This window comes from Macaca fascicularis, chromosome 8, assembly GCF_037993035.2.
Source record: "Macaca fascicularis isolate 582-1 chromosome 8, T2T-MFA8v1.1".
Taxonomy (NCBI): Eukaryota; Metazoa; Chordata; class Mammalia; order Primates; family Cercopithecidae; genus Macaca; species Macaca fascicularis.
In genome coordinates this window covers 34,210,638-34,227,308 of record NC_088382.1, presented here as the reverse complement: position 1 = coordinate 34,227,308, position 16,671 = coordinate 34,210,638, and the positions used below count along the sequence as shown (strand labels likewise).

General features: G+C 35.7%; 1 protein-coding gene across 3 annotated transcripts in view; it reads left to right on the top strand.

The window, feature by feature from the left end:
• PURG (purine rich element binding protein G) overlaps positions 1 to 16,671 on the top strand; it is a 55,744-nt gene that overhangs the window by 22,529 nt on the left and 16,544 nt on the right. The window contains exon 3 of one of the 3 annotated variants that reach the window (XM_045398130.3): positions 14,180 to 15,074. The exons of the other annotated variants lie outside the window; for them this stretch is intronic. Coding sequence (XP_045254065.1) covers positions 14,180 to 14,284 — 105 coding nt within the window. The 3' untranslated portion in view covers positions 14,285 to 15,074. Of the gene's footprint in view, positions 1 to 14,179; positions 15,075 to 16,671 lie in introns of those variants that run through there. 3 annotated transcript variants of the gene reach the window in all.

Below are 16,671 nucleotides of genomic sequence, written 5' to 3'. Positions count from 1 at the left end.
GTTAAAATCTTTTTCTAAGTTCTTTCATCTATTATACCTCATTGTACCCTGATGAAACTCCTGATTTAGATTAGTTCAACATGACTATCCCTACTTAACAGTTGAAGAAAACCAAAGCCCAGCAGGTGAAATGATTTGCTGTAATCACTTAGCTGCCTAATGAAAATACCAGGGTTTTAACAAGCCCACTGCTCATTGAAGCCTTTTATATTAATAATAACATAGAAATTTAAAGAGGTAAACTTGAAATCAAAATTTGGCAAAATTAAGCATATATGTTTATAGCTCATTTAAAGAGTTTTTTGAAATGCAATCTCAGTATTTTTTTTGCTTTCATCACATCTTTAGACTCAATTCTGCACTCAGTACACTGTTGGTTTTGGCCCTGGCAGAAGGCCTAGCAACTCATTACATTGGTGCTCATGTCTGTGCACCAGCTGCTTGCCGTCCTCAGCCTCTGCCTCAAACTCTGAGCCTTTGTCCTCTGTGCTTAAGACTCCCTGCCTGAGCTTCCCACCGTAGCTAATCTTCCAGAATTTGACCTTTCCTCACCTGTTAACCCAAATCTTGTCATGGCACCTGCATTGAAGAATAGCCCTCCAAAAGTGATATCGTTTAGAGGATTTAAGAGGTAAAACTACTTCATTTGCATAATTTTGGTTAATTAAACATCTAGTAAATCTTTTCCCTGCATTCTTTTTTTAATTTATTTTTTATTTTTTATTTTTTCGAGACAGGGTCTTGCTGTGTCACCCAGGCTGGAGTGCAGTGGTGCGGTGTCGGCTCACTGCAGCCTTGACTTCCAGGGCTTACGTGATCTTCCCGCCTCGGCCTCCCGAGTAGCTGGGACTACAGGCGTGCACCACCACGCCCAGCTATTTTTTCTATTTGTTGTGGACACGGAGTCTCACTATGTTGCCTAGGCTGGTTTACCCTCTACATGCTTATGAACAAGAGATAAATGACCACATAATAAGTTAGAAGCAGACTTTTTCAGAAACCTGTTTGAAAAGAATGATCCAGGTTTTATGAAACCTACTCAAGAACCCACTGTTCTTCGTCTTCATCAGTACCATGATTACAGTTGTTGACAGTGAAGGCCCTAGAGCACTGCAGTGTTCTCATTTTCGCATGCAAAATTTAATCATGTTTATTAAGCTGTATTTATTAAAGCAGAAAATCAAAATAATACATATTAGAAATATTTCCGTTTCAATAGGATTAAAAGCATACTATTACCTAGGAATTGCTGTTAAGTAAATGACTTCGCTCCCTGACATTCCCAGTTAACCATGGTTTTGTAGTACTACTGAGGAACTAGCAGACTAAATTCTGAATTCTTACATGCAGATTGAATTATTCTGGTGGTTTTTTTGTGTGTGTTTTTCGTTTTTTTAGAGACAAGGTCTCTGTCACCCAGGCTAGAGTGCAGTGGTGCAATCTCAGCTCACTACAACCTCCACCTCCGGGGTTCAAGTGCTTCTCCCACCCCAGCCCCCCGAGTAGCTGGGGCTACAGGTGCACGCCACCACGCCCAGCTAATTTTTGTATTTTTTGACAGAGATAGGGTTTCACCATGTTGGCCAGACTGGTGTTGAACTCCTGACCTCAAGTGATCCACCCATCTTGACCTCCCAAAGTGCTGGAATTACAAGTGAGCCACTGCGCCTGACTGAATTATTCTGTTTCTGTATTTATGGCCATAGAAGTTTCAGATTGGCTTAATCCGCACAAATTATCATATAGTTATAAACGTAAAAGTCAGATCGATACGGCTAAGATTATCAAGGAGGAGCTTGATAGGAGTTCCACACTTGCCTTTTGCCAGGAGAAGAAAACAACAATGATTTTAATCCACTTCCTCTACCCCCTTAAGCAATAGCTGTAATTTCAGCTGTATTTTTAGGTATTGGATCCCTGAAAGTTATCAGGCAATCTCAGTGGCCTACTATAAAGTGTAAACAGAACAGACCTTGGTGTCAGCCAGTCCTGGGTTCAAGTCCAAATTCTGTCCTTTATTGTATAATTTGGAGCAGTTTATATAACTGTATAGAGTTGTGAGAATTTATTCACTCATCATTCATTGTATATTTATCAATCACCTACTATGTGCTGGGCAATCTTCAAAGTTCAGAGGATTATATTGATAACAAAATGTAAGGTTCCCTGCCCTCACAGAACCTAGAGTCAACCAGAATTCTCTTAAAAAAGTTAAATGCTACTGGGCGCAATGGCTCACACCTGTAATCCCAGTGTTTTGGAAGGCCGAGGCGGGTGGATCACCTGAGATCAGGCATTCAAGACCAGCCTCCCCAACATGGTGAAACCCCATCTTTACTAAAAATACAAAAATTAACCAGGCATGGTGGCGCGCAGCTGTAATCCCAGCTACTAGGGAGGCTGAGGCAGGAGAATTGCTTGAACCCAGGAGGCGGAGGTTGCAGTGGCAGTGAGCCGAGATCCTGCCACTGTGCTCCAGGCTGGGCAACAAAGCAAGATTTCATCTCAGAAAAAAAGAAAGTTAAATGCCTTCAGGTACATAAAGCTGTTAACAAAATGTCATGTAATCAAAGCATTTAGCAAATATTAATTAACGTCATTATTAATTCTTTCCAACCCACAGAACGGATGGTTCCCTGGAAAGTATAACAAAATTATGCAAAATTCAAACGGAGCCTCCTTTTACCATCAGAACCTTTAGGTGTAGCAGCTGCAAGGGAATTGGGCTGCTTATAATCTCACGAAACTGTTTTCAGTCAAATATAAAAGTGCACAATTGTGCAGGCAAAAATTTCTTGCACAGGAAACAAAAAGCACTAATTATAAAAGAAAAAGACAATACATTAGACTCCATCAAAATTAAAATTTCCTACTCATCAAAAGACACCATTAAGAAAATGCATAAACTCTCCACAGACTGGAAAATAATTGAAGCATAGTTTTATTCTAGAGGAAATCAGAACAGCTTTGTTTTTTTCTTTTTTAAAAAAACATAATCATTACACTGTCTGCATGATTGGGGGACCAATTGCTCCAGCGCTAAAAGGATTACATTCACCTATTTCCTAGTACCTACAGTTTTTCTCATCTAGATCTACCATTGACTTTGATCGTTTTTTGGCTGAAGGTGTGTTTGGGGGTAATATAACACTCTCATTTTACAAGAGATAGAACAAATATTTGTATGACTTTGACATCAGTTAACTAGTCGTTTCAGAACTTGAACTAGACGTTATTAAGTGGTCCTTCCACTGTTCAGTGTCTGTTTCTCTAATTACACTGATTTGGCTTCAAAATCAGTGAGATTATATAGGCGTCATTCCGAATATTTGTTTTTATCCTTCAACTAGAAGAGTTTTCTCACCTCTTTATTTTCAAGTTGAAAGCATTATTATAAGAGTATGTTCATGGGTCATTTGACTCTGAAAAAAAATAGCTTTTTGAAGGTTGATGCGCACTTCAATCTTCAATTTCAGGATAGTAAGGAACCATTATAATTTAAGCCCCAGTGACTGTCATAAACAGCTTTTACCCGACCACCATCTTAATACTGAGATTTTCCTCTTTCTTATTTGAACATATTTTTTCTATCATCTAGCTCTTAGAACGCGATTTTCCTTTGATACTAATGATTCCTCTCACTCTCAGAAATGTTGACATGAAATACCACATGACTGTCGTTTTTGTTGATCCCAAAACTTTTTATTGTTCACTCTAGAGAAGCAGATAATGTCCTTTAGTGTCACTAATTGAATTTTTAAAAGGAAGATTTGATAGCTAAGAATCTGTAGTATCAATTTATCATTTTTACAGTTGGGTCAAGATATATTTATGCAATTTTTATGTTAATAATAACATAATAGCAGTAGCAATATAATGTATGGCTTGGGAGTTTCAGAGCTTTTTAAAAAAAACTAATTAAGTATGTGCCTATACTTTTCCTTTTTAACCATATTGAATGTGTAATGTTGAGTTAGAAGACACTGTGAGGTAAGAAATGGCAATTCAAGGGGAATGAGAACATTCGTTTATTTATTCAACAAATCTATATTGAGTTCCTCCCATAGGCCCAGCATTGTACTAGGGAAATTGCTCACTACTTTTATTTTTCCCCTCTAACCTAAGGTGGAGATGATAATGAATAGTAAAATTACATGTTTTAGATGTGTTTGTATGTTATAGGTGGATTTGGGATAGCAAATGCCTTTGGTGGGTTTCACTTGGAATTACAAAACGAAGTAAATTAGAGAAATAATTGTCTGACTTCTGATGATAGGGTTTCTTTTGTTTTTTTGTTTTGTTTTGTTTTTTGTTTTTTTGAGACGGAGCTATTCTCCTGCCTCAGCCTCCTGAGTAGCCGGGACTACAGGCGCCCACCACCACACCCGGCTAATTTTTGTATTTTTTAGTAGAGAAGGGGTTTCACCATATTGGCCATGGCTGGTCTCAATCTCCTGACCTTGTGATCCACCCCCCTCGGCCTCCCAAAGTGCTGGGATTACAGCCATGAGCCACCACGCCTGGCCTTCTGATGACGGTTTTAATTTTGTAGATGAATATTTGGCATGACGTGGATAAATTCTGTCGAGGTCATTACTGTTTTCTTCTCAAAACCAATAGAATTTTCTCACTTATTTATTTTTAGAATTGTCAGATAGTGTAATAAGTTATTTCTGTAGGAAACTGGGAATTCATTGGATATTTGACTCTGAATGTAACCTCTTTAAAGCTGATGAACGAGTGGTCCCTTAGATTTGAAGTGGTAAGTTAGTCATAAGTTAGGCTCCCAGACACTGGCATTCAACATGATTTTAAAGTGTGATAGACCATATATACACTTGACTGTGCACCAAGCAGCATAAGGTAAAATCTTGTTTCCTTCCCACCTAAAAGTTTTAAGTGCATCAGTCTCCTTTCTCTACTCATGGTGTCTTATTGCTCCACTAGTAGCCCCGATATAAAACCCGTGTCCTCCGTAGAGAATTAGTCATGAATCCCTTTCCAGAGCATATTGTTCTCTGCGTGGTGGTTTGAAGGGAGAAGTTTTGAAATGAAAAAAAAAAAGAAAAACAAAAATGCCAAGGAGCTTCTGATGCCTTAGAAGGAATGTTGTGTTTCATTGTAATGCATTTTAACATTTTTATTAAGATATAATTTAATGAAATGCTCAGATCTTAGCATGTCATGCAGTCAGATTCGATGAATTTGAAGACACATTTCTGTCACCCTAGAAAGTTCCCATGTACCCCTCCCTGGTCAACACTCCCCCGACCCTGACTTCCAAAAGCAACCACTGAGCAGAATTTTGTCACCACAGGTTAGTTTTGTCTATTCTGGAATCCCCTGTTAATTGCATGTATTTTTCTTTTGTTTTGTTTTGTTTTGTTTTGTTTTGTTTTGGTGACAGGATCTCACTCTCACCCAGGCTGAGGTGCAGCGGCACGATCTCAGCTCGCTGCAACCTCTACCCCCCAGGTTTAAGCAATTCTCATGCCTCAGCCTCCCAAGTAGCTGGGACTACAGGCACATGCCAGCACGCCCAGCTAACTTTTGTAGTTTTTGTAGAGATGAGGTTTCATTATGTTGCCCAGGCTGGTCTCAAACTCCTGAGCTCAGGTGATCTGCCCATCTCAGCCTCCTAAAGTGCTAGGATTACGGGCCTGAGCCACCATGCCTGGTCTGCATGTATTTTTCTCTGTTTGGCTTATTTCACTCAACATAATAATTTTGAGATTGTCCATGTTTTTGAGTCCGTCAGTAGAGTGTTTCTTTTATTGCTGATGATACTTTTTTAAAACAGGCAAGAAATAAGCAGATCGTCACTGAAGATCTTGATTGACACGTAACTACTATTAAAATCATGGCAGCAAACCTGTAGTAAGAATGCAGGGGGAGAAAATATCCTCTTATATTAATATTAAGTGACAGTACTTCTAACATCTGAACAACTTTCCCACCTTAATTAGCGTTATATGCATCAAGAGCTACTCTTTTGAAAGACTGAATTATTAAAAACGGAACCTGAGTTCACATCAGCAATTGTAACAGCCATAAAACTATTACTCTTTCCGTCGCTTTATAGTTCTGCTTTGACTTCAGAAACTAGTTGTGAAAAATAATCCCATTTAAGGATATTCTTTTTTTTTTTTTTTTTTTTGAGACAGAGTCTTGCTCTGTTGCCCAGTCTGGAGTGCAGTGGCACAATTTTGGCTCACTGTAACTGCAACCTCCGCCTCCCAGGTTCAAGCAATTCTCCTGCCTCAGCCTTCCTAGTAGCTGGCACCTGCCACCACGCCCAGCTAATTTCTGTATTTTTAGTAGAGATGGGGTTTCACCATGTTAGCCAGGCTGGTCTCCAACTCCTGACCTCAAGTGATCCACCCACCTCGGGCTTCCAAAGAAGTGCTGGGATTACCTGCATGAGCCACTGTGCCCAGCCAAGGATATTCTTCTTATAGTATCTCCATTATCAAAACATGCTGGAAAGAATGCTTTACTTGTTTATCAATGTGATGATGCCTCAGGAGGTTTTATGCCCTCTTAAAATTATGTAATTTAGACCTGATGAACTCAGTTTTATTATTAGAAACTCATTTTGATCTGTAATTTCAAGCAAATATTATATAAATGAAACAAGAGTAGATACAGTAACAGCAGCATCCAGATTGCATTTTTGTTCTTCTGAAAGTCCTAATTAAATTGTTTGTCATGTTATGCAAAGATTCACTGAGATTCTGGGGAGTGGCAGTAAATTTAAGCAAAGATTATGCTGTGATTCTGGGGAGCCATAGTGAATTGTATACCAACAAATCTAAAGGGTGAATTTTTACTTTCTGCTTATTGTCTTTTTCAAGAAAATTCTATAGTTACCAAAAAAGTGGCTGAATTTCGACATAATAAAGGAGAGGATTGAGCTGGCCTTTGGCTAGTCCACCCCCATTCTTACCATCTTCACCTTCAAGACTGAAATAAGGAGCTGCAGGAGTACAAAGGGATCCCAAAACATTGTCACATACCAACAGCCATTTTCTTACTTTTACAAATAGTTAATATGGCCTGTTTTTTGTTTTTTGTTTTTTTTTTTTTTTTGAGATGGCGTCTTGCTCTGTCACCCAGGTTGGAGTGCAGTGGGGCAATCTTAGTTCATTGCAACCTCCACCTCCAAGGTTCAGGTGATTCTCTTGCCTCAGCCTCCCAAGTAGCTGGGATTACAAGTGGGCACCACTATGCCTGGCTAATGTTTGTATTTTTAGTAGAGATGGGGTTTTGCCATGTTGGCCAGGCTGGTCTCAAACTCCTGACGTCAATGATCTGCCCACTGTGGCCTCCCAAAGTGCTGGGATGACAGGTGTGAGGCACCGTGCCCGGCCAGTTTTCTATATTTATACAATTATTCAGCCAGAAAAAAATAGCAGCCATATAGTACTATAATGCTTATATCACTTCAGTGGGAAAAGAAAAATAATGGTATGCAAAAGAAATAAGAAATGTAGCCTGATTACTGAGAGAACACTGATAAAGTTTCAGATTATTCCCGTTGTTGAAATACTTCTCATTCGCTTTTCTCATTTCCTTCACCTCCCACTGAAATACCTGCGCTTTCCTTTTCCCCTGTCATACTTAACTTTTTTCTTCAGGTTCCTAAGTTGTTTTACCATCTTCATATTTCATTCTGATAATTCCAAAAATACTTAAATGAATCTTCCCTTTAACATGACCTACTTTAGTGTAGAATTTGGCCTAAGTCTCATTTCTCATACAAAAGCAGTTACATTTGAATTACTAAGAGAATCTTGTTGGTATAATTTAACCCAGAAAGGCAGCTTACAGTGCTGTCATACTAAGCCTCAAGGATATATCTTCTCAAGATTGATAAGTGCTTTTGAGCAATCGCTCAAAAGTATGAATTGAAGTCTCTAAACAGTTCATTATCGTTTTGGTTGTAGTAATTAATTTTAATTAACTGCTGATAATGTTTGTTTCCAGATGAAAAAATGAGGATATGGTCTTTGTTCCCATTTGAATATGAACAGTGCTATCCATTTAATGTTAGAAAGGTAAAAGAGATCACGGCCGGGCACGGTGGCTCATGCCTGTAATCCTAGCACTTTGGGAGGCCGAGGCAAGTGGATCACCTGAGATCAAGAGTTCGAGACCAGCCTGGCCAACATGGTGAAGCACCGTCTCTACTAAAAATACAAAAATTAGCCAGGCATGGTGGCGGGTGCCTGTAATCCCAGCTACTTGGGAGGCTGAGCCAGGAGAATCATTTGAGCCCAGAAGGCAGAGGTTGCAGTGGGCCGAGATCACGCTATTGCACCCCAGCCTGGGCTTCAGACAGAGACCCTGTCTCAAGAAAAATAAAAATAAAATAAAATATTTTACATGGTATCTTTGCAAAAGGAGTAATGGTGGTTTAAAGAAAATGTTTAATACAGTTGTTCAAGAGTTCCAAAACATCAAACTTTTTGGATTCAACTATCCTTTTCTTAAAAAAAAAAAGAAAATCTATTTTGAATACTGTACAGATTCCCATCTTATCAGAGGAAGAACTAGTTAGCATAATATAGAATTTTAGAGCTAGAAGAGACTTTCAACATCATCAAGTCTTACCTCTCAGTATTCAATAGTTCAATATAATTATTACCTTTTTACAGGTCTTAGCTTTCCTGCCCTAATTTCCAAAACAACGAAGAACCAGTAGTCCCCAGATCCACTTTGTGTATATGTGTAATTGTCTTTTAATTCCCTCTGATATTCTCCATATTCATGCTAATGATTGCAGCTCTGAGGATTATTTCCTTGATTCATTATGCCTGAATTAGCTTAAGAAAAGAATAGTCTACCAGATGCACAACTTTTAATTTAAATGCTTGGCAAAGGTAAAGATGAGTAATTCAGAGTTTTAGAAGTAGTTGTAGTAATAGTCAATTATGTCATTGGTACTCTGGAAAATATATCATATGGTTTTTGCCATAACGATTCAGGAGTGAGTAATACTACCCTATTCAAGAGTAATACTACCCGATTCAAGAGTACCATTTCAAGAGTGAGTAATACTATCCTATTCTTTAAGACAAGTAATACTACCCATCCCATTGTATGGGTGAAGCCAAAGTGAACCAGCACAGCTTTTTGTGGGGATTAGGGGTAGGAGAGTGTTACAGTGAAGTTCTTTGTTTCTGTTTTCTCACTCTCATTTCTCATTCATTCTTTAAATCAATAGATATTTATTTTGCCTGTGGTATGAGCTAACAGTTTCTCTGGGTCTGGATAATATAGCAGACAACAAGATCCAGTCTTTGGTCCCAAAGAGCATACAGCATAGGTTCTCACAACATGGACAATGCTAGATAACTGCCCAGAGAGCAGAGAAGTTACATAGGATCATTATCAACCTGTGCACCTGAACCACTGCACAAGCAATGTATTAACTTTGCCTTGTTCATTGGGATACAGTGAGAAATAACTGTTATAATTCGTTGTGAAGCATTTTGGAAATGGAAAGAGCTACAAAGCAGCTGAATAAAAGAAAACAATATTAAATTATAGGGTGGAAATGATTCTCATAGGTATGTTCAGTATTTATGTCAACACTGTAGGACCACTACCACGTTAAAGCTATTTTAGGTAAATACAGTTGCCTAGCTTTTACAAAGTTGAGAAAATACCTGTGTGTATTAACAAGATAAACTGTGGAATCTTATATTATTTTGGGTATTACGTGAGCTAAATATAGTTGGAATATCATACATACTATGAAGTTTCTATAAATCTGCAGCTTCTATTAAGAGTTTCTGTATTTCAATGTTTATCAGAAGTATTTCTCCAATATTTAAATGCTGAAACTATCCAAGACTATTATTCACAAACAATGGATTATATTCTAATACTCAGAAACTGTAGGAAGGTTTGTTAAATAAGATGAATCTGTCCTGTGATTAACCTACCAGTATGTTGGGTTTGGGGGAGCTATCAGTGATTTATCATGCCTGATCTTTTCTGATTTTAGTTATGTTTTTAAAGTTTGTTAATTCTCTCAGAAGATGAGGATGCCAATTTATATCCCATTGTACACCCTCAAAAGATGAATTCATAGAATGGGCCATATCTTTAAGATGCTTTTATATAGTCATTCTTATACCTAAGATTCAGATGCTCAAGGAAGGGACCCATTTAGACAGTTATTTAATGTTCTTTGACTATGAACTAATCCTAATTTTAACTTTAGTACTTTTATGTTCCTACCAGCTTTCACCCTAATTAAATGGGGCACTACACCACAGAGGTTAGCCTGTGGCATAGCAGAGCCCAGGTCATCTGTCACAGAGAATCATAATCTTACATTCTGTCTCTCCTCTGAACAATATAACTTTGGGGTGGGGGAGAATCTTAATTTATAATGAGGCAACTCTAGTTTTATCACACTCAGAAACAACAAAAATATTCAAAATTTAACTTTCTGTGCATTCCATTTATTTGCAAATATATATCAATGTGATTATTACATGAGTAAGAGATCTTCATTTTTTATTGTCATCCCTGATTTGCCAAATTAGGTAATACAGAGAACCTCCACACAGTTGCATATTATTTTACTTGTTCCACATGTTGGTGCTTTGTTCTCTACTGTCCTTTTGTCATTATATTATCTCTGAACATTTCCATTTAGTGTTTCTATTTAGAGTAAAGAAATAGAAGCATGAAAATTAATAACCCATGCATCAGACATTTTTGCTGGACTTTATAGGAATAACCAGTTAAGGCTAGAAACTTCAGTGTTTAATACTGTTTTCAAAACTTGATTGTTACATATATTGTCAGTTCAGTGATTGAAGACAAGATGTATATGTAGACAAATAGATAAAAACAGGGTAATTAAACCAGTGTGGGGTTTTTTTTTTATTTTAAAGGAAAACACATGTGACTTATGTGCATTGCATGGCAGAGTATTACTAAAATTTGCCTAAACAAACCATCATGATGTTTTCAGGTTGTATGGTAATGCTTTGACTATAGAGTACTTGGATTGGAATCCTCATAATCACAAAGGCTCTTAACAGTTGTTTAAAACAAAAAACAAAGACTATACTGTTTCTAGAAAGTATCATCTTCTTGGTTATATTTGTGCTAAATGTATGAATCTGTACTATACCGGTATGAAAAAGTAAAACTGTATATGTATTTAGATTTTGAAAAGTAGCATTGTGCATTTTAGAAAAACATTTGGCAACTTGTGGCACTTTGGTAAAGGAATGTGCAATTATAAAGGTTAATGCCATTTGATTTTTTTTCTAATTCCCAGTAATTATTCTTACTAGGCTTTAGAGTCAAAACCAAACCCAATTTTAAGACTAGCACTTTTTTCCTACTGGTAATTCCTGTTTTTGTAATTACATGGAATGTTTAACTTAAACCATTCTTTGCAATGAGTTTTAGCTTTCCTCCTCTATCCTAACTTCAAAACCTTTAACTTAAGAACCATTTTAAATTAATCCAGTGGTAACCAGAAGAATATTTTAAGTATCATGACCACTTAATCTTGTGCCTGATTTTAGTAATTTTCTGATAAAAATAACTGAATTCCTGGAAAAGAATATTCAAACATTTTAATTAGTTTTCATTGGTCATAAATAATTGAGTAGTTGATGTCCATATAGTCATAATTTATCTAAACTCTGGAGCTGCCAAGGCAACTAAGTACACAGAAGTGCTTAAAACACACCCATATCCCCTAAAGAGAAATGACAAGACTTGGAAGAATCAGAATTCTGTATTATTATGGGTATCACATATATATAAGCTATTTTTTATATATATATACACACATACACGTACATTCTATTAGGTTACCAGTATTTTACTGTCATGCACCCATGGGTAGTAGAAGCAAAATAAAAATAAATATAAATGCTTAACTTTAGATGTTGGCACCAATATAGATTATGCATAAGCTGTTGCAATAAAAAATATTCATTGTGCCTGTACCTGAAAAATTTACTAGGTTTTCTCTGGCCTTTTTTGTTTAGGCCTGCATGATCATTTTAAATGTATAGATAGCAGGATATATGAATGAATGGATAAAATGATGGCTGTTTGCCATGGGATTAAAAATTCTGTTGAATTTTCTGAGGGGCATTGGCTGCTGTATATTACATCATAAACTTATTGTTCACAAGCAACATGAGTCTATCACAGCATTTAGAAATTTTTTTCCCACAAAGTGAATTCAGAATTGACAATTCAAATTTGTAATTTTAAGCTGCTAATTATTAAAATTTATTAATATCTTATGGATTGAAGATTACACGAAATAAAAGCTACAAAAGAATGCTAATTAATAACATAACTCCATATACTATCAAACTTCTGATAGCATTGAGTTTCTTATAAAGCCTTAAAATATTTTAATGATAAATTAATTACCTGGAAAAGAAGGCACTTTATTACCTTGAACTAGCTATTCGTCTGTATAGAATATGTCAAAAATCCCTTAAATTATTCTTTATCCTTTTATAAAGTTATCCTAGTTACATGTTTTTCTAAAGCCTCTTATAGTATAATGTGTCAATTCAAACTATTGTAACTTAACAGAAAAATTGTTAACGATATAACCAATGAACAATACAGACATAAAACTCAAGAATAACAAAAGAACATGTGATAATAAGACTGTTAGTCTAAGTTAGTCTACAATCATTTGAGATTTTAAAATGTCAGATTTGAAGAGTTTTTCATTGAACAATTTTTGGACAGTTTTTATTTTTAAATCTTACTTTTAATTGGTACTACCTTGTCTTGAAATGTTGATCAAAGGTAAAGGCAGTCATTAAGCCGGTCCCTTCTAATTCAATTTTGCTTTAGTTGAGATTTTTTAGTGTAATTCTAAAACATTAAAACATCCGTTTGTTTCTTTTTTGCTCAAGTCAGCCACACCTGGTGAACTATCAAATTTAAATCATCAACCTGGATGTGCTGCTGTGTATAGCTGTTTCCTCTTCAGAAAATTAGTACTTGATTTATACAAAGAATTTAGTTCAGCAGAAAAAGCATAGGATAATTTTTTCAAAAGGGTTCAACCCTCTCAAGTTAAACCTTAACATCTTTCTGACATTCATAAGGATAGGCTTTTATCCAAGAAATGTTTTCAACAGAAAAATATTTCAAAGTGGACAAACTCCACTTTCTTTTTTGCTTGAGGGGCAGTACACTTTTACAAAAACACATTTTTCTATAAGTTTCCTTATCTTTAAGTCATTCTCTGTGGTGGCCATTTTTCCATCTCTAATTTTAAATGTTTTGCTAACTGTACATGCAGTTTCCTAGACAGTCTGATCATTACATGATATAGAAAGGAGTCAAGTTTATCAGAGGTCTGTCCTTCAGAGGTCTGTCCTTGTGAAGGGGAGAGACCAAACACAAATTCCATGTCAGTTGTTTTGGTTTGGTTCTTTGTTTTCTTTTAAAAATAGGATATATTAACCCAAAGGTGTGTTAATGTCATGGCATGAACAATCTTCAATGTAGACCTATTGAGTATTTTGTGATGCTGGAGTAACAGACGTTTCTCAACTCTCTGTGATGCTAAATATTTTCCTTAGGAAGTTTTGTTTAATGTTAGATTGTTGTTCTGAAAGATGTTGGTCCTAGTGGGATTTTTTAAAACTTGGAAAACAAATAAACGCATGTATTACAAATATAGAAATGGTGAATTGTAAACTTACCATATAGTACTGATTTCTATTTTCAAAAATGTTTTGCTGTTAAATATATACAACATAAAATTGCTGCCGTACTGTAATTGAGTACTTTTTCCTAAATGACCCTGTTATCACTATTCCAGAATTAGAAGTTGGGCAGATACATGATTGATTCATGTGTCTGCATAGATGCTTCAAGGTATATTCTTCTCTTGGTGAGTAAAATTATATTTTCCTTGGCATCAATGTATTGAGATCTGAATATACCTGTATCTATCGATCCTTATTACACATTTCTTATGCAGTAGCTTCAAATATGCCAAAATTGGCCTAGACACAACTAAAAATTGAGGGTTTGTTACATGCTTTCTAACAGAAAGGTTTTCAACGAGTTTAATTATGGGTTTGTACTGTGAAAATAGTGGAACTCCCTTGAAAACTTCATGTTTGCTAAATTCAAATTAATATTTTTTCTTTAGCTCACAAATTACCCCAAATCCAGAGAGAATATCAACCTTTTTCACTGTTGTCAAATCAAGCATAAGGAACAGCCCCATGATACTACAAAAACAGTTGAGGAATAAGGAATAAATCACTTATGTTACACCTCAGAATAAAGGCATTCGGTGAAAGAAATGAACTGAAGTTCATCATGAATGTAAGCCCTCAGTACTTGACATTCCTCCACAGAAGGGAAGACAAATATCAACACCACTGGCATCATTTCCAAACTGATCTTATGTGGAATAATTTCCACCACATTGAAGTACTTTTCGACTCTATCCAGTTTTTGGGTTTTGTTTTTTTTTTCATTCATCAAGCCTTTCTGTTTTCAAACCACCATTTGTCAGCCTTGAGGTAGAGAGACGTATAGATTTGAAAATACTTTCTTAAGAGATCATGTAACTATATAACTCTGAATTTAAAAATTGAGGGGGAGGGATAATTTCAACCCACTGCCTCTTACCAGAAACATTTTTTTAAATCTGTAACTGCTTTAGTGTTAACAGGGTACAAGGTGGTTTTTGTCCCGTATTGTTCTTAAAAGATTCTCATTTATTGTGATTGTATTGTACTGTATGAAAACAAATCATAAATTGCCTTGTATTGTTTATAATAGACCATACCACGTACTACTTCAGTTTTTATGTTCCAAGTTTTTCAGTGATGCATGTTAACAGTTAGGTCCTAAAATTCTGTGGTGCTAATTCTCCCATACCCAATGGTGCTTTTGTGGATGCTAACTGCACACATGCTGAACAAAGCTTGAAGTTTAAAACTTTCCTCCCTTCCTCTGTTTATATGAAGTAAAATAAAATAACTTGAATTTGTCTCAAAGTATCACTGACAATCTAATAAACTTGTTTATATGTGTGATTAGTTTGGATTCTTAATTATTTTACAGAAAGCATCTCAGCTCTGTTGGACCCCAAAAGTTGATTTTGTGTTTATTTCATTATATCATTTGTGCCCCCCAATTCATGGTATCTTTATAAATTTAAATGCAGTTTGTCTGGCTTCCAAAATCATGTTTAGGTAGGATCTACAGAAACTAGACCTATCAGAACTGGAAATGAGTAAGTTGAGAAGATCAAAAATGTGCCAATCCAGTCTATTACAGTGCCTTTATCTATTTTGTAATTTATTAATAAGGTTTTAGCACCTGGTTGAGCCAGGAGATAACATTTGCATGAAAGCAAGTATGCCTTCAAAACCTTTATTGCAACTCAAATGACATTGAAAAGGCCATTTCTATATGCTGATATTAAAAGTTCACTCCCCATGTATGAAAATAGTGACAAAAAATTAATTTTGAATTTTCCAGGACAAACTGACATCATATGCCAGAATGTCATAATAGATAAACTCATGGCAATGGTTTTATTGGATTTTTAGCTTCTGCATCTCTATTAAATCACAACAGAAGGCCACGTGAACCTGCCAATATCTTCATGAGGGCAGAGGGCTGTTTCTCCCAAGCCAGAGATAAACTCAATATAAAGGCACTACGTAAATTTGCATTCCAACCTTGGTACTTTGCCTAACTCATGGGTAATGTTAAAATTTGAAAAGAAAAAATGGAAACAAATGTATTAAAGCTCCTTGAGCAACAATCATTGACCTTAAATAGAAGATGATCAAACCTATTGGTCTAATAATCTAGCAGGTATGATTACTGAAATGATAGTCCCATACTACTATGGTTCTTTATTATATAAAGAGTTTCAGGCCCAGTAATTTTTGCCTCAACTAGCTGTTAAATTGTGTCTAACTTCTAACATCAGAAAATGAAGTTTAGAGAATAGTGCCAATGTGAACTTAAGCTTACTTCTGTGACTATCTGAAATAAATGCAATATTTACTAAATCACAGCCTCTCACCAAAGATATTTCTACAATATATTTTTGTAACTACCTTAACTGTATTCCATTTTGTGAAAACTGGTAAATAATAAATGTGCTACAAATTAATTCCACATTTTCTTTTGGAAGAAAAATCTGTTTAATCTACATGAAAATATCTCTAATTTTACACCCGCAGTCAACCAGATTTCTGTATTAATTTTCATCGTTTGTCCCATCAAAAAGATTATCCTGAAAAATGCTTCTCAGCTTTCATTGGTAGTAGCGAAATTTTTAAAAAATCTTAGCCTTAAATAACATGAATATACTTTGTAAGTTTAGTTCCTCTATAAAAATAATGTAGTCCCTCTCTAAGTGAAACCATTTTTAAATTACATAATTACATCTATTTTTATAGCTTTATTAGCATTATTTTGGTAAGTTGTCTTTTCTGTTCCTAAAACAGTAATTTTCCCTTAGAGATCTTATGCTCAAGGTGTTTTCCCTAAATCCTTACGGGAAAGCATTTTCAAAAACAGACCTAAATGTTCTCTTTCCAGTAAGGAAACTCTTTTATAATAAATTCTATGTACACTAAAAGCATAACAGTACTTGTATTAGGGAAGTAA